The sequence below is a fragment of the Nannospalax galili genome, unplaced genomic scaffold, assembly GCF_000622305.1.
Source record: "Nannospalax galili isolate Female #2095 unplaced genomic scaffold, S.galili_v1.0 scaffold87, whole genome shotgun sequence".
NCBI classification, from domain to species: Eukaryota; Metazoa; Chordata; class Mammalia; order Rodentia; family Spalacidae; genus Nannospalax; species Nannospalax galili.
This window is the reverse complement of record NW_008360320.1, coordinates 12577593-12596356: the sequence shown is the minus strand read 5'-3', so window position 1 is coordinate 12596356 and position 18764 is coordinate 12577593. Positions and strand designations below refer to the sequence as shown.

Genomic DNA, 18764 nt, shown 5'->3' with positions numbered 1-18764 from the left:
AAGTTAAGTAATTTACAGTCTTACCCTGCAAGTTCATTAAATATCCTATCTTTACAACACTTTTATTATTCTAGGACACGCAATGCCATTTACAGGATGTTCAGCTCTGCCACAAAGTGCAATAAATACAGAAAGCGTTACAAGGAAGCTGGGAGTTGTGTATCAACAGAGCTCCGTGAGATCCAAAATGTCACTGAACCTCATTATTTCTCATCCTCTGAATGAGGACAGTCGGATGGGATTCATTGCTCAACAGAAGCTACAACTAGCGCTGTCATTTTGAAGTGTGAGACAGTCTCAATTTGGGAACTTTCTTATCAAGAATCTTCATACATTCTCTGCTGAATCTCTCATGGGTAACTGGACCTTTGAAATGATTCCATTTGTCTCTTACGTAAGTTAATGAAAACTTATGGACTCATTCCCCTTTATCTCACTTGGTATTTCAGATGTCTGATATTATAACAAGAAGACAACTGTGTTAGTCAGTGTGCAGTAATTCTAAACTGACCATGTATGGTTATCACTCTATAAAAAGCATGTGGATACATATTAACGTAATGCCAGTGCATAGAGATGTGCAATGGACGGAGTTTGCCTCAACTATCACTAGAGTCTGAAGCCTAGAAGAAATCACAAATGAAGTTTAGGTATAAAGCTTGAGGAAATGTCATATGGAGAGGAGAAGTAAGGGCAATGAAGAATTAAAAAATAGGTCAAAGAAGAGAATGATTTCTCAAAAGTAAGAGAATATGAGAGATTATACATTCTTAACATTAGCAAGAGTATGGGGCAAAGGTAGAAAACAGAGCTGGGACAACAGAGTTTGTAATACAATATTGTAGATATTAGCAATGGATTTTATTATATTTAATTGTTGATAACTAAAATTCCTGTATCTTAACACACTTGTATACTAACAATGTACATTTTACATATAACCTCAGAGGAGAGAAAATATAAAGCTAATGATGAAACTAATCTTGCCTATGATAAGTTTTCCCCTAGTAAATACAGATGAAAATGGAGAATGATTATAGTGATTTTTAAAGTGATAACTGGTAGCAATTATCAAGTTATAAGTACTAGTTTGGACTAATATTTACTAATGATACCAATGTCCACAACTCACACCTCAAATAACCAGTGGAGCTAACAACAGTCTCAACTCTCCAGTGATCTGTGTCAAAAATGATAAATGAGGTAGTTAATTGTACTTTGAAATTCAAGGAGGTAGTAATTTTAACACCTTAAAGAGTCCTAAATTGCTCATATTTCATACTAATGAAGCTTTTAAGCTACTGATAGTGATTCTGTTAATAGGGCTGTCTTTCCAACAGATGCTTTTATCAGCATCTTCCAGTAAAAATGACATTTTCACTGCATTTTGAGTTTAGTGTTATCATATCACTGATTCTAAGTGTTAAAGCCGCTCCTCAGATAATACTTTTACAGTGCATATATCACCCATCTGCACCTGTATGATAAAATCTTTCAGGAAAGGAAGATATTCTTAACAAGGGCAGACTGAACAGTAATAGACTAAATATATCCTCCCAGAAACTTCATTGTAATGATGTCTAGAAAAATTGGTATGTTCATTTGTAGTTTCGAAGTATGTGCTGTTCACATTTTGAAAGGTAACACATATTTTGGAGGTGCCTGGTTTTGAGTTGGAAATTCATTCTCTGTCCTCTTCCCCTTCCTTTGTTTATCTATGTCTTATATTTCCTGAGGTTGTGTTTAGATACAATTTCTGAAATATAGACTATGTGCACTTTGCAATAATATGTATAGTATTTTAAGCTTTAATAGCTAACAAATAAATTTACTTTAAAAATAAATGAAAATGCCGTAATGTTTTTAGCTACCATCAGTACTTTATTATAAACTATGGAGTATAATCTACATGAGGAATTCTGACAAATTGATTTTTCTTTTATTAATTTATTATGTTTTCTTATGCTAAGACTCAAACACAAGTCTAATACATGCTAAGCAAACATTCTACTGTTGAGCTACACTCCCAGCCGAAATTATTTATTTTGACACAGAATATATTACTTTGTTAAATCACTAGTGAAGAATACTCCTTTGTTATTATAGACAGTTCTTTAGAAGTTGCCCAGGATCCAAAAAACTAAACATAAAACATCGAAATCCAAGTAAATAAATTGTTTAATAAAACGAACAGATATTTTTCAAATAAGTAAATAATTGGTGAATAAAAATTTGGAAACAAATGTTAAACATCCTCAGTCATTAGGGAAATGCAAATTAAAATTACAATGATTCTTTACTTCAGTCAGAATGGCGGTCATTAAGGAAACAAATAGCATATGCAAGTGAGGATGGGGCTAAGGAATCCTTATACACACTGAGGGTGGAAACGTAAATTAATTCAGCTATTACGGAAATCAGCTCCACAACAAAACTTGAAACATAACTGCCATATGACTGAGCTACAGAACCCCTGAATATTTTCCTTAGTGACTCTAAGTTAGCGTACCACAGAAATACTTGCACATCTATGTTTATTGCAGGATTATTTGCAACAGTTAAGTTATGGAATCAGCCTAGGTATTCATTAACAGATGAGTGAATCAAAAAAAAGTACACATACACACACACATATACAAACAGAATGAAATCTTATTCAGCTGTAGAGTGAAATCATGTAGGGAAATATAATAAATAAATAGAAATGTATTAGAATTTAAGTCATGAAGATTATTCTATGTAAAATACAATAATGCACTGAGAGTACATAAAATGTATTAAGACAATTTCATATATTTTTAATGTAGATGTTTTGTTAAGTGTAAAAACTTGTAATGCTCCTATAAAAAAAGAAAACAATACAACTAGAGAAGTCGCAGTAGTAGGCAAAGCCAGAATTAGGGAGAAAAATGTCACCCATGATTTCCCTTATTGGGGGTGGGGGGTTCTGTATTTCATGTAGATACACAAACTCATTCACACACACACACACCACACCACACCACACCACACACATGCACAGATGAAAGGGGCAGTGTGGTTGGAAGAAGGAAGGGGACAAGTGAGAGAAGGGAAAGGGGAATGGTGACATAAGGAGGGTGAAAACGGTCAAACTCCACCTTACGCTGGAATGAAAACGTCTTAGGAAACTCATCACTATGTTCAATGGATATACTAAAAAAAAAATAATGACATGTTCTGAAAGCAATATAGATTTGTTCACAATACTCTGCGAATTAATGTCTTTTTGGCAATAAAAATGAGCTGTAATCATCTCAGATTAATATTTTAACTGATAATGAACCATAAAGATACTTATTTCATTTTTGTTTAGTTTAGTTTTGTTTTGTTTTTTGAGACAGCTCCCCTGGAACTTAGTATGCAGGTTGGCCTCCATCTCCTAGAGATCCACCTGCCTCTGCCTCCTGAGTGCTGGGATTAAAGGCGTGTGCCACCCACCATGTCCACTAAGACATGTATTTTTGAACAATTATCTGATATCATATCACATCACTTATTAAAAACCAAAGTAAATTTGCCTGTGACTGAGCTGACTATGCCTGTTCATTTCTCTATAAAGATTGATCATTGGCTGAATAGCTGATCCACAGGACACAGTCCATATAGAGCCTCTTCAAGTCTTTCCAGAATCTATTGACATTTTGATTTTATAATCATTGATGCTGAAAAATCATCCTAATAATTTTGACTTGGGATTAGAACACAATTTCCAATAATTTCTAAACTATAAGGTTAAATTTTAAAAAATGATTCTCTTTTTTTTTCTTGAAAAAGAAATTTGACACCAGAAGTAAGGATACTACTTGCTGTAAGTTTCATTCCTTGAAATGGCAGGCACACACCACCCACTTCTCTACTGTGTTTCTTCTTGTTCAGGGGACTTAAAATTGGAATCACTACAAGTCCTGCCTGCCTGATGGCTGGCTCCTCAGTCTAAAATGATGTGCATTTGTTTCGATAGTCTCCTGCACTCTTCTTTGATTTTGTCTATATAACCCCCAATCATTCAGAGGAAATCCCTTTTCAATGTCCAAATTTTAAACAATTATTTTAGTTATTTTTATTTTATCTGTATGAATGTATTGCTTGCATGTATGTAAATGCTCCTATGTCATGCAATGCCTACAGAGGTCAGAAGAATGCGTCTCATTCCCTGGAACTGGAGCTATGGATGGTTAGCCACCATGTTGGTGCTGGAAAATCAAGCCAGGTCTTCTGCATGAGCAGCCAGTACTCTTAATCGCCTAGCCATCTCTCTAGTCCTCTCAATTTTTTTGGAAAAATATTCTAAGTAAAGAATGTGGAGATATTCATGGCAGTGGTTAAAATAAGGAAGTCCTTGGTAGAAAAGATTTTTTTCAGAAGTTTTTCGCTAGTGTCATGGATCATGCAGCAAAAACTAAGAAATGGCCTAGCAGGTGTGGAGTGTCGCTGGCTGGCATCTCTAATCCAAGCGCCATGTGGGCACTGTGACAAGTCCACCTATGTAAACCATCTGCTAATTCTCACTCCATTTCATTCACTCCACACCATTTGGACAAGCAAAACAAAAACGCAAATTCTCAGAGCCAAACAGTTCTGTGCATTCAGATGTGGATTTCTTGTGTCAGCATGATCTGTAGACTTCAGTTCTGGACTTAATTATATAGTCTATAAATTTTCATGGACTATGTTTTCTAAGTCAAGTACTCGTTAAAACTTCAAAGAAGTGAAAAATTAAGATTCTCACATCAGCTTTGCTAATGTTTTGAAAGTCAGTATGCATCTTAGGTTAAAGACATTTCTTCTATACTATTAGGTAACATTTCTCTTTTTTCCCATTTTTATTAAAAGCTAGAATAGGAACCACCCATTGTTTAATTGAAAAGCAGTGTGAAAAAAAGAGAATTTCATATGTTTAAACAGTGACGGGAATTTACCAGAGTGGGGCTTACCTTGCTGTGCTTCTTTATCATACACTTTCATGTGAACAACTCCCGAGGTCTTATTTCGCAGGATGGTGGGGTTTCTTCCATCTCTTTTGTTACAGGTTCCCAACTGAGCTAAGTTTTGATCTGCCCACCAAAGTTTCTTATCTGTAAAGAAGAAAGATTTTTTTTTCAATGTAGAATATGGTCAATTTATTAATATAAAAAGCTAATAAATATATACTTTCTGATTTCTTTTATATTTCAAACTTCTCCAAGGGAAACATTGAAATTGCTTTTGCTCTTAAAACCAGAATGGCTTGCATTCAAATTTTCTGCCTCCTTCTCCAATTAAACATGTTTGCTTTAACTTTTCTTTTTTATCAAGGAATATTCAGGCCAGTGATGGAGTTCAGTTTGTACAGCCCTCTTCTGATGCCCTCTTCTGACCTCCGCAGGCATTGCAGGACATGGGTGAGCTCACATACATGCAGGCAATACACTCATACACATAAAAATTAATAAAATAAAAATTATAAAAGAACAGCAGATAAAACTAAGAGCAGGGTTAGTGATTTATGCATGTAATCCCAACTCTTGGGAGGTTAGGGCAGGAGGATTGCCATAAATTCAGAGCTAGCCTCAGCTATGCCTTGGATTCCAGGCCAGCTACAGAATAAGACCCTGTCTCAAAAATTCAAATATACATATATATAATTAATAAAGGAACAAAAATAATATAAGTATGAAGTTTTGAATGTACAGAAAAATAATAATTTGAATAGAAATTTATCTTTCATATGGAGAAATGAATGCAGGCTATCTAAAGTTGACAAGTTAATGTCCTCTAGGACATTTAGTTGACACCAGAAACACAGAGAGCCATGAAGGAGAGAGACAGAGAGAGGAGGGTTAGATTAGGACATACTGCTGTCGCCAACAGAGCTTTTGTTTGCATTTATATTAGTTCAGACATAATAGAATTCATAAGACTATTAAAACTTGTGAGTATAGTCTAGAAATACTAAAAGGAATCTAAGTAAGTTGTCGGTGTCAGAGCCTAGTGGGTTGGCTTCTCTGAAAGTGAGAGCATATTTTGGCATTCAAGAAAAAAATAAAGAGTGGTAGTTTTGTTTTCAAAATAGCCCAAATAGATTTCATCCCAACACTTAGGAGACAGAGGCAGGTGGATCTCTGAGATTGAGGCCAGCCTGTTCTACAAAGCAAGTTCTAGGCCAGCTGTGTCTACAGGGAGACCCTGTCTGAAAACAAAACAAAACAAAACAACCAAAAAACCTGCCCACTTTACTAAGTTTTTATGGAAAGACAACGCAAGCTTTGTATCTGGCCAGGCACACTGGTATTCTTAGCATTCAGAAGGTAAAGGCAGGAGAATCTTAGGCTCGTGACCAGCCTGGAAACAGTGAGAACTGCAGGCAAGCATTTTTTTTTCTTTTTGGTTACATTAAAATTTTTTTTAACTTTAAAATTTCTATTTTGTATATATGAGTGTTTGTCTTATGTATGTATGTATGTGTGTATAGCTTGTGTATGTCTAGTGTCTGAAGAGACCAAAAGATGGTGTCTGATCCCCTGGAACTGGAGTTATAGATAGTTGTAAACCACCATATGGGTACTGGGAACTGAACCCAGGTCCTCTGTAAAAGTAGCAAGTACTCTGAAGTGCTGAGTCATCTCTCCAGTCCCCTGTTTACATCTTTCTGTGACAACTAGAAAGCAGCCACCTGGGGCAGACACTCTGGTATAGCCAGCAGCCATTCTTTTCCCCTTTCTTCCTCTTTAGAGGGAACTAATTTTTACTTACAACAATAAAAATTGCCCACATATAGTTCTGTGACCTCTTGAAGAGTGGAGATGGCCTTGTGACATCTGTGCATGTGTGTGGGGGTGGAGGGGTGAGAATAGTACAAACACACAAAGTTATGAGGGGCAACCAAATTCCAGTGGCCTAGTGCAGGCCTGGTAAGTAAATGGGAAAAGGGTTGAATATAAAGAACTGCAGCCTTGGAGGCTATGTCCAGGGCATCCACAGCTAAAAAGGACCATTAGGATTTGTACAGCAGGCATCTTACCAGTGTTAAATAAACCAGGTGTATCCTGGAAAAAACTTTCAAGGTGCTGAAGTCCTTTAAAAACATACCTTTGGGCAGCAAGATGGCTCAGCAGGCAAAAGCACTTGCTGTACAAACCTGAAAACCTGAGTTTTATCTGAAGATTGCCGCAGTGGAAAGAGAGAACAAATTCTTGAGAGTTCTGAATCTTCATCTCTGACCTACACACACATGCCCATACCCACACATGCAAATCACATACCCAAACACAGTAATTAAATTAAAAATGAATATATATATTTATATAATATCCTTCACTGTTCCTAAATCCTGCTCAATTAGCTTCAAAAATCCTAATAGTGCTTCAAGTTCAAAATTGTCTTTCATTTCCAAAATGAATTTATTCAACCACCTGAAATTTCTTTCCAGTTCTCCAGTTTTATTACCTCATGATATTCACTCATTTATTTAAGCAATAGTGAGTGTCAGTGTGGTATGAGTATCGATTGAGGTGTGACCCTCGAGGCGTCCTGTGACGAAATAGAATCTCCATCATGAGGTATAACAGGAAGACACAAACCAAACTTATTGCTCAGACCTTTGGGAGTGACTGAGATGAAACAGGTCATTGGAATGAAAACCCCTTGGCTGAATCCTCATTTAAGGTTTAAGGAGACAGAGAGATACAATCCATGTGTGTCCCTGCCTCTCTTGCCACTTGATGCTTTACAGCACTGTGAGATCCTGTCAGTAAGGCTGTCACCAGGTAAGCCCCCTCAACACTAGGCTTATAGACCTGTGAGCTCTTATAAATTTCGTTTTATTAAAACTTGTTTAGTCTATAATATTGTGTAATTAATAACATGTGACAAACTAATGTGGACACCTACTAGTCCTAAAGTGCCAGGACAGTAACAAAAGGCAAAGCAAGCATGATAAGACCCTGTAACTTGAGAGAAAAGAATGAAATGTGCAAATTTATAGAAAGGTAAGTGCAGATCTTTACAAGTGCTACAAAGAAAATGAGCCACACTTGTGTGTTTCCACACATGTGCCAGCACATAACTAGGTGTGCTTATTCTCCAGTGACACGCTTACTTCCATGTGCATAAAGGCTGCCCCTTACTTAAGACCTCTGTGGACAGAACCTGAATCTATGTAGTTCAAAGTTGCTTTCTTCCTTTGTTTCACGTGCACCGATGTTGACTTCATAAAGTGATGAAGCTCCTGAGAGTTAGGCTCCCTCCCTCACACTTGTTTGTATTCTTCACAGTGCTCTGTATTCTTTCGAACTGAACATGATGTAGATAGTCCCTAAATACCGGTGACATTCCTGGGGAAATAAATATCTCTAAAAATATTATCATTTCAAATGGCAACTTAAAAAAAAAACTGCTAAATAAGGCCAGTATTCCCATTGTTTCTTTAGCTCTTTTAAATAGTATCCTTTTAAAAGATACTTCCACTTTTAAAAACTTTACTTTTGGTTCCAACTTAGAGTTATATTATTTCTCTCAACCTTTTCTTTTGTCTGAACTTGACATAAGTATGCTAGAATTGTCATAAATTATCAGAACTCAAAATGACTTGGGCCATAGGGGATCAGGAGGGACATTCCACTGATGTTGGCATGAGGGCCACAACCCTCCTAGATCCTGTGCTGAGAGGTGTTAAGCCCCAGTCTCTGGGCTGTGACGGTGTTTGAAGATACGGTCCTTAAAACGGCCATAGAGTTAAAATGTGGTACACACTGGTCCCTTGCTTTAGTGACTTCCACACTGCTGTGAGCAAATATCTGGCAGAACAATGGAAGGGAGGAAAGTCTTACTGAGGCTGAACATTTTGGAGGATACACTTGGTAGTCTTTCAGATCTATGTGCTTATGATATCATGAGGGTGGCAGTTTGCAGCACAACACTGCTGCTCACTCCATGGCCAAGTGTCAGAGGAGCTGGTTTTGAACTCTTGGATAGCGTTGGAACTGTAAGACTACAGAGACTCTCAGACAAGGCATTTGGAGGATCTACTGTAGAAGGAGATGATTTAAGGAGATATGCTTTGGCGGTCCATTTGAGAAGTGGTGACATGAGATGACTAATCTTGTCAACCTGACTGAAATGGGAAGTGCCTAGGAAACTTGTAAACCATTACAAGTGAGGGTTAACTAAGTGGGAAAGACTCGCCCTCAATGTGGCTGATACCATTCCATAAACTGAGGCCTAAAATGGGATAAAGGGAAAAAGAAGGAAGTCCATTAGAGCAAGCATTCCGTCTGGTTCCTGGCCATCACCATGTAAGTGTCTTCCACCTGTCTCTCCCCACTCTGAGGGATTAATACCATGAACCCAAATATTCATTTATTCCTTTCAAATTGTTTCTACCAGGGTTTGTCACATGGAGGTAATACTAACCCAAATACTAAATTAAAGAAGATGCAATGTATATTTCAACAATTGTATTTTACAATAGTAAGTATGAAATTTTGATATGCTTAAAATGTATCACTAAAATGAATAGGTTACTTTTGAAATGTTCATAATATATATTTTAAATAAATTATACTATAATCAATGAAATCCATCACCTAAAATTTGATTTTCTCAAAGTTTAATCCTTCATATCGAAAGCATAAAAACATGTACACAAACATGTACATAAACATGTACATAAAATAACAAGTAGTTATTCAGGTGAAGAATATGATCTATTAAGATAGAAAAAAAAGCTGTTTATTTTACACTGGAGACCAACTATGTGTTTATATTTTATCAAACTTTTTTTCCCATTCTTTTTTAGAGTACCAGAATTTAAAAGAAAGTACAAGTTAATGTATTCTGTGGAACTCGGAATTAGTAAGAAATTGTGGGCCTTAAACAAAAAAATGAGAATATGGACATAGTGGAAAAGAGGAAGCTATTTAATCTAAAAAGCAATTAAAGTTCAGTGCTAGGCTTAAGGGAGTCTCCTTCTCCAGCCTGCATTGCTCTGATGGGATGACTGGGAAAGGCACTGAGGGAGGACTTGGTAGTAATCTGCATTAGAGTCTCAGGGTTGAGGCAGAACTATGATTACTTTCTAGGCTTTGGGAAAGCACAGTGCTGGCCCCACCCCAGAGTTGATCTAATGTGGAGCCCAAGACTGAGCCTCAGCTACAAATTCTCAGGGCTTTATCATATGCTGCTGCGGCTGCTTCACCATCTTCATCTGAAACAGACCTTGGAAGCACCAGGAGGAACTTAGATGATTCCTCATGCAACAGATTTTGTTTAACCCAGGAAACTACAACCGGCCAAAGTACACAGATCAAGAGGCTGCAGAGTATGTGTCCTCGATAAAATTAGGAGTTTTATGGTTAGACAGAACTCACATGATACCCAGTGTGGCAGGTGAGAAAATCTTACAAAAACCAGTACCAATAAATGCTAAGCAGTTACAGGTATTTGGGGAACTTCTAGGATATTGGTGAATTTTTATACCTCACCTTGCTCAGGTCACCTATCCCCTGTGTAATCTAATAAAAAGGGGTGCAACATGGGGTTGGGATGTAAAGGCCCAAGAGGTATTTGAGTAGGCCAAGGTATTGGTTGAGCATGCCAAACAGCTGTGTGCCCCAATACCTCAGTGTCCCTTCCTTATGGAAGTCACCAGGAGCCCTGAGGATTATGGATAGGGCTTGTGGCAACAAAAACCCGGACAGTCCCAATTGGGTTCTGGTCCCAATCATGGAAAGGGGCGAGTCCCAGTACATAGCTCTAAAACAGCAACTACTGGCTGTGTACAAAGCATTGCAACAGGTGGAATCCATTGTGGGCCCCACCCCCACTACTGTAAAAACCACATATCTCATTAAAGGAAGGGTGGAGGGCCTCTTAGCCAAGCCCCTGTTAGGCATGGCACAAAACCAAACACTGTAAACATGGCATGCATATTTGCAATAGCAAGGGGTGGTATCAGCAAGCCCGATCACTAATGTCATGCAAGCAGTACTAGGACCAGTGTCATTTCAAGGCACAGAGCCTCCTCTCCACCTCATATGGTTGACCCTCAAGCAAGACCTGACCAAACGCGAGAAGGGGCTCCCCAATTTCAGCTGATGCCTGGTATACCGATGGCACTAGCAGGGGTGCCAGACAAGAATGGGTAGCAGTGGCAATACAGATGAACACTGGCACTGTGTGGTTAGAGAGGGGAGAAGGAGAAAGCAGTCAGTGGGCAGAATTGAGAGCTGTATGGATAGTAATAATGAGGGAGCCTTGGCCAGTTAGTTTGTACTGACAGGCTGTGTTCAAAAGCTTAACCTTATGTATGGCTCAGTTGGAAAAAGAAAACTGGCAGGTGATGAGACGGCCACTACGGGGACAACCAATGTGGATGGACATATGTAATAAAATGCAGGAGGAGCTAGTGCCTCTGGTAGTTTACCGCTGGCTGCCCACCGTCAGTCCCCCTGGGAATCAGGAAGCTGATCCCCTCACCAAGATGAGGGCTGTCTACCCTCAGGTTCCCCTAGAAGCCACTTACTGAATTCATATCAAATCGGGCCACAGAGGAGCCGACACAGGATGGAAAAAAGCCAAAGCAGTTGGCATTCTGGTAAAATATGCTGACATCCAATAGGCTGTCCAGGCCTATGAGGCATGTTACAGGTTATGATCCTGGAGGATGGATGCCATGATGGGACATGTGCACAAAGCAGAATCCCCTGTGAGAGCCTGGCAAGTAGATGATATAGGGCCTCTGTCAGTCAGTGAGGGGTATAAATATGCTTTCACTTGTGTGGGCACTGCCACAGGCTTTACACAGGCCTTTCCTTGCAAGAGAGCAACAGGCAAGGCTACTATTAAGGGGCTTACTGAACTCAGTGTCATGTATGGGTGCTCGAGGTGAATTGATAGCAATAGAGGCACTCATTTCACAGGTACAGATGTGCAAGCTTGGGCTGAGAATAATCAGGTTCAGTGGTATTTCCACCTTCCATACAATCCTACAGGAACAGGGTTGAAGGCCTTAAGCCCAGAAGGAACCCTATGGGGGTGGAAAAAGGCCTTCCAGAAGCCATAAGGTTGTTAAATGAAAATCCCAGTACCAGGAGTGGGTTGCTTCCCTATGAGCAGCTGGTCAAAGGGTCCTCAGAGTTCCCCAAAACTATAAAGGCAATTGCCAATAATGTTGGTTGTATGCCTAAAATGGATGGTAAGACCCGATTGTTGAAGACACTGCATGATGTGAGTGCAGGAGAGGAAGAAATCAAGCTTGGTCTGAGATGGAAACTCCATGCCACTGGATGGGTGGCTTTCATAAAGTTCCAGAAGGCACTATGCAGATGGCTTGGGGCAAATTGTCCACCATTATCCTGTTCAATGAAGGGCCCCCACATGCTGCACTATCAACATGCAAAGCAAGATTTTCCTGCTGGTGCAATAGTGGCTCATCAAGTGTATGTACAAACATCTAATTATCAATCGGTCCTAATGCCTGCTCCTAGGGATGAAATACATATTGGAATTGTAGACCAGCCCTACCCCATGGCAGAAGACGTTATAGGCCCCAGTGGAGAAGCCATTGCAATTGTATTGTTAGATGGATGTGATGCACCTACTAAAGTACCATCCAAGCATTTCTGTTTATGTCCAAAGCTATTACAGCAGTTACTGTTTACATGTTATTGCTTCTTGCTGTTTGTGTTTTTATTGTAGATGGAATGCCACTAAATTGAGCCAGACCAAGACACGCAAAGGATGTAGAGACTTGAAGAGTCCAGTACCCTACTACAATGAGAGAAATGCCATCCCACTCCCTCTGAGCTCAGGGATATTTGTGGAAGAGACGGGCAGAAAGTTTTGTAAGAGTCAGAGGAAGGGGTGGAGTGTGACCCAGATGTTCCTCTGACCCTGTGATGACAAGCCACAGACCTGCCTCCTTCCCATGCTCTGCAAAGAAGCCACTCCCCTTTCCTCTTCCAGCCAATCTTTTGATCATAGTCACTTGCAGGGGAGGGACTAAGGGTATAAAACAGGGAAAACCATGAGGCCAGTTTCTTGCCATTTTGTGAGGCTGTCTGGGAACCACAAGATTTATGTCTGGGTGTGGACATTGCACACAGCCCTGAATGGGGGGCTGCCTGCTTGTCTGTGAGTAAACCTGCACCCCAAACTCAGTTATCAAGTCCAATAAATGTGTTAAGATTCTTCAAACCAGGGTTTAGAGAATTCCTTTTTCAGGTTGTCACAAGGACCTTGGGAAGATGGGATTAGATGCCACATGTGCCTCCCAGAAGTGAATTTGACTTACAGATGGACTTACACCAAGCAAAATGTGGGGGATACAAATTTGTTTCCATAGGCCTTAACGTACATGACAGAATGCATGCAAACCAGCAGTGGGGAATATGGACAATCAGATAGGGGAGAAGATCCAAATACCAGGATGCACTGTGCATAATTTACAAAAGAAGTCACAAATTATGAAATGCCAATACACTTAGAAAAGTTAAAGTTTTGAAATAAGTAAATTACTTCCTTGAAATATAAAAATAAAAATAAAAAAATTAACAAAAATTCATGCTGGGTTCTGTCCCTAGAGACAGTCTCCAAGTGGTTTTAGCCTACAGTAAAACACGAAGTTTTTAAATCTCCCATTATTCTAAAGTGAAGTTAAGGCCAAGAATCATGAACTTCCTGCTAAGTTGGGAGCCTCTATCCTCAACCACCTCTTTTGAGGAAGATGACTTCCAAGTTTATATATCAATTATGACAGATTAAGAGGGTTTCTATTTCAGGAAAACTGTCTAACCCAATGCTCTCAAGAAAGAGACAACTGAGGGATTCCTTCTCTCTATTTAAAAGTCAAGAACCTGATTCAATCTCCCAGTTCACACATCCCATTCTCTTTCTAGGCCTGGACACAGGCCTGCTTCTCTTGGCACCCCAGACCTCTGGACTACCCTCTTGGCCCATATCCCCCAACTGCTTTCTGATCCTTTGAACCCAGACCAACCCAATTCTTCAGTCTACTCACCTAGAGACCTCACAGCTTACCTCCACCCCCAACTTACCTTTGCACACCTGAGACCAGCCTTCTACCCTGTCTGTCCCACCCCAAATCTGCCTGGGATTCCTGAGACCAGCCTCCTCCCCTGACAATCTGAGAGTGGCTGACTCCAACCTCTACTTAACAAGACTCCCAAATTGTACTATGCCTGCTGACTAAAGGGACCCAGAGATTATCTGATCTGCCCTTAACTGATTTAGGCCTCAGTGGGAACTCCTGAAAACCGGACTAAAGCCATCAGGCCCTTCCAAAATAAAATCAAAAGATAACCTGAAGCATATATCAACCAGCTTTTCATACCCAATAAGAAAAAGATAAAGGAACATAAAACAAACAAATAAAAACAGACCTAAGCTCAAAAACAGAAGGCTTGAGTCTCACACAAGAACCAGAAACTGGTTTTCTCTCATCCACCACAACCATGTCCCCTGCTGACCTCTCTAACAGTCTGGTTCCAGTTCTATTACTGCTGGTCCCAGGACAGGCTTTCCAAACCAGATTAACTAAACATCCTATTATAAATCTGTAAATTCCCACTCAAGTAGTCCCCTCACTGCTAACTTTGCAGTCTCTGGAGCAGGCACACAGATATGCTCAGTCAGGACTCTGACCAGTCTACTACCTAGCAAGAACTTGAAATACCCACCAATTTTTCCACCATACTGAAACAAAAAGTAACTAAATTACATAAACAATATTAACAGAACCAAAAATTAAAATAAACAGAAACAGAGTAGATGTTCCTGTTGAGCACATAACAGAGAACATCCATATGCTCAAACAGCAATGCAAAAACACAAACCATATGAAAAACCAGGAAAAATATCCCCAAGAAAACCCACGAGTCCTACAGAAGTACACAGCTTTGAGAATTACCCTTTAGCACCCCAGGACATAGAATTTAAAAGAACAATCATAAACATGATCAAAGAACTTCAAGAAAACAGAGACAAACCACTCAAATAACTCAAAGAGGAAAGGTATAAACTTTTTATGGAAGCCCAAGCATATACAAATATGCAGGTTAATAAAATATCAAAAACAATTTATAACTTGAAAAGCAAATTCACTAAAGAGATAGAAATAGTGAAGAAAACTGAAATGTAAATGAATATGGGACTGAAGAACTCAATAAACTAATTAGAAACAACAGAAGATGTCTCACAGCAGAATGAATGAAATGGAAAACAGAATATCAAGACTGAAGAATAAAGTTGAGGATCTGGACTCCTTAAGAAAAGACTAGGCAAAATTAAAAAAACACAGAAATGGAGTACTAAGGCAATGTAGGAAAACATGAAAGAACCAAATCTATGCATACAGAAAGAAGAGGAAATTCAAAACAATGACATCAAACAGATCTTCAATAGGATTATAGAAGAAAACTTCCCTAAATTGAAGAAAGATATACCTATAGTGATTCAAGAAGCATGGAGAACATCATTAAGACATGATCAGAACAGAAAGTCCCCAAAATATATCATAGTAAAAACATGACATGTAAATAACAAAGAGAGAGTACTGAAAGCTGCTAGAGAAAAACAAGTTACATATAAAGTAAAACCCATCAGAATAACAGCTGGCATTTCAATGCACACTATGAAAGCCAGAAGGGCATAGAACAAAGTGTTCCCAGTTTTAAACAACCATGGATGCCAACCCTGAATAGTTTTTCCATCAAAACTATCTACCAAGGTTAAAGGAGAACAGATAATTTCCCATGACACAAATAGGCTGAAAGAATTCATGTTTTCAAAACAGCACTCAAGGGAATACTTGAAGAAATACAAAGGACTGAAGAAAGAAATGAGCATGCCTATGAGGCTACAGAAAGAAAATAAAGGTATAACAACAGAAATACAAGATACGGCCGCAAACACAAAGAAATTAAAATGACACTATGCAATAAAAGATTTCAATAATAACACTAAATATCAATGACTAAAACACCCCTGTCAAAAGACACAGGCTGCTGTAATGGATCAAGAAAGAAAACCCAACTTTTTGTTGTCTTTAAGAAACTCATCTTACCTTCAAGGATAGATACTATCTTAGGGTGAAAAGATGGAAAAAGTATTTCAAGCAAATGGCCCTGAGAAGCAAGCAGGTTTGCAATTTTAATATCTGACAAAACAGACTTCAAATTAAAACTCATGGTAAGAGATAAGGAGGGTCACTTCATTCTAATCAAAGAAAGATATTGCAATAATGAACATTTATGCACCAAACCCTGGAGCACTCAATTTCATAAAATCCATATTCCAGGACTATGAAAAAGAGATTGACACTAATTCAATGATAGTGGGCAATTTTAATACCCCACTTTCTTCAATAGACAGGTCAACTGGACAAAGAATAAATAGAGACATCTGAATTAAATGACATGCTACATAAAATGGACCTAGGCAACATATATATAGAATATTCCACACAACCACCAAAAAAATATATTTTCTACTCAACAACTCATGAAAGTTATTCTAAAATAGATAACCTTCTGGGGCACAAGACAAATCTCAACAAATACAAAAAAAATAGGAGATAATTCCATGCCTTCTATCAGACCCCAGTGCAATAAAACTTATAATTAACAGCAAAAGAAGCTCTACTAAATATGTGAACTCATGGATATTAAGCAACACTCCTGAATCATGAATGGATCAAAGAATAAATTAAGAAAGAAATAAAAGTATTCCTGGAATAAAATGAAAACAAGAACACAACAAACAAATCTTCTGGGACACTCTAAAAGCAGTACTAAAAGGGAAGTTTATAGCTCCAAGTGCCTACATTAAATAATCAGAAAGAACACATGTGAATGACCTGACAGTATAACTCAAGACTCTAGAAAAGTAAGAACAAACCAACCCCAAACCTAGTAGAGGAGAAAAAATAACAAAACTCAGAGTAGAAATTAATGGAATAGAAACAAAGAAAACACTACAAAAAAAATCAATGAATCTAAGAGCTGGTTCTTTGACAGGTTAAGCAAGATAGACTGAACCTTACCTCAGTTAATCAAAAAAAAAAAAAGAAAGAGCAAATCCAAATCAACAAAAATCAGAGACAAAAGAGGAAACATCACAACAGACACTAAAAAATCCAGAACATTGTAAGGGAATACTTTTAAAATATATACTCCAAAAGTACTCATATATATTCAGGCAGAACACTCATACACAGAAAAATAATAAACAATAAAAAATATAAAGTCTTTCTCAGAATGGCTATTTGAGACAATATATACATAATGTCTAATAATCAGGAACATGAGAAAACAGCCAAGAAACACTTGATAATTGAAAAATAGCTGTTACACATCAGGTTTTCACTGCCTCAATGAAATATTAACTTAATCTAGCTTTATATAGAAAGAGGTATATTTATCTCTCAGTTCTGTAGGTTCAGATTTCAGTTGGCATTGAGCCACCTCTGTGGCAAGGCATACATTGAGATAATACACAGAAGCAAGGATCATCATCGCTCAAGCCAGGAAACTAAGAAAGGTAGGCAGGACTTGTTTCTTTTATCACAATTCTGTTGCCATAGCTCAAGGGTCCCAGGAGAGCTATGATCTAAAAGCAAGGCCCCTCAAGCCAAAATCCTCCTAGTATGTTTGTTTTTTAGGTCTTTATAAGACAGGGTCTCTCTGTAGCCTCCAGCCCGCCTGGATCTCCCTATACAGACCAGGCTGGCCTCTGACTCACAATGATCTGACTGCCTCTGCCTCCCAAGTGCTGGGATTAAAGGCATGCACCACCACATCTAGCTCTGGGTTCGTTTTTGTAAAGGTTCATAGCACCCTACCAATACAGTCACCATGGTAACCAAGCCCCCAATGCATGGTTTCTTGAGAGACACCCAAGCCAGAAAGAGAAACACATAGAGTACACGGAAGTAACATAAAAAAAACAGAAAATAGTAGAAAAAGACAAATATCCTTAGCGACAAGGAATGACATGCTTGAAGCAACATTAAAAGGGTTTAAAACAGACTGTGGGCCTGTAGAAACGAAGACAATAGAAACGAAAAGAAACTGTTGGTTCAAAGGACAGAGGTAGAAATCCTCAAGAAATTAAAACAACAAAAAAGGAATAGTAAAAGGAGACAAAATGGAGGACAGAGCACTGTCCAAGTTCTATGAGTTTATAAAGAGGTAACAGAAAATCTCTAAGAAAATAATTCAATCTTAAAACTACAACTAAAGTCCTCAGATTTCATTTTGAAAAACCAAAGTAAATTGTCAAAATGGAGAGACTACATATTCCTTATCACAAAATGCCAGAATAGTAGTGGCAAATTAAAGATTCCAAAATTTTTCACAGAGAAAAAATAGTGATCAAAAATTAAAACCTCAGGAAATGACTGGAATTGTGATCTGCAGGCAGAGCTGAGTGGACAGTCAGCCTTGAAGCTGATTCAGAATTAGGATTGGGAAGCAAGGGACCTCACAAACAGCCCGTGAAGAAAAGGCTTAAGAGAGTAAACTTCAGATCCCATGAAGTCCAAAAATACCTACAACCATAAAAATAAAAATTAAAAAAAAAAAAACAACAGATATGACAAATTTTTCCACCAAAGCCCAGAGCTCAAGTCCAATGCCTGAGGCCTTGGGACAGGAGCAGCGAATCTGGTCGGAATATGAGGATCGTCTCATCTTCACATCGCAGATACCACAGCTCAGTTGGTGTTTCCAGCTGGTTACAGTTAAGTC

General features: G+C 38.5%; 1 protein-coding gene across 1 annotated transcript in view; it reads right to left on the bottom strand.

The window, feature by feature from the left end:
- Nucleotides 1-18764, bottom strand: part of Lrp1b (LDL receptor related protein 1B) — a 2166816-nt gene that overhangs the window by 640889 nt on the left and 1507163 nt on the right. Inside the window, exon 33 of the mRNA XM_008825194.2 lies at nt 4956-5096. Within this exon, the coding sequence (XP_008823416.1) occupies nt 4956-5096 (141 nt within the window). The remainder of the gene's footprint in view (nt 1-4955; nt 5097-18764) is intronic.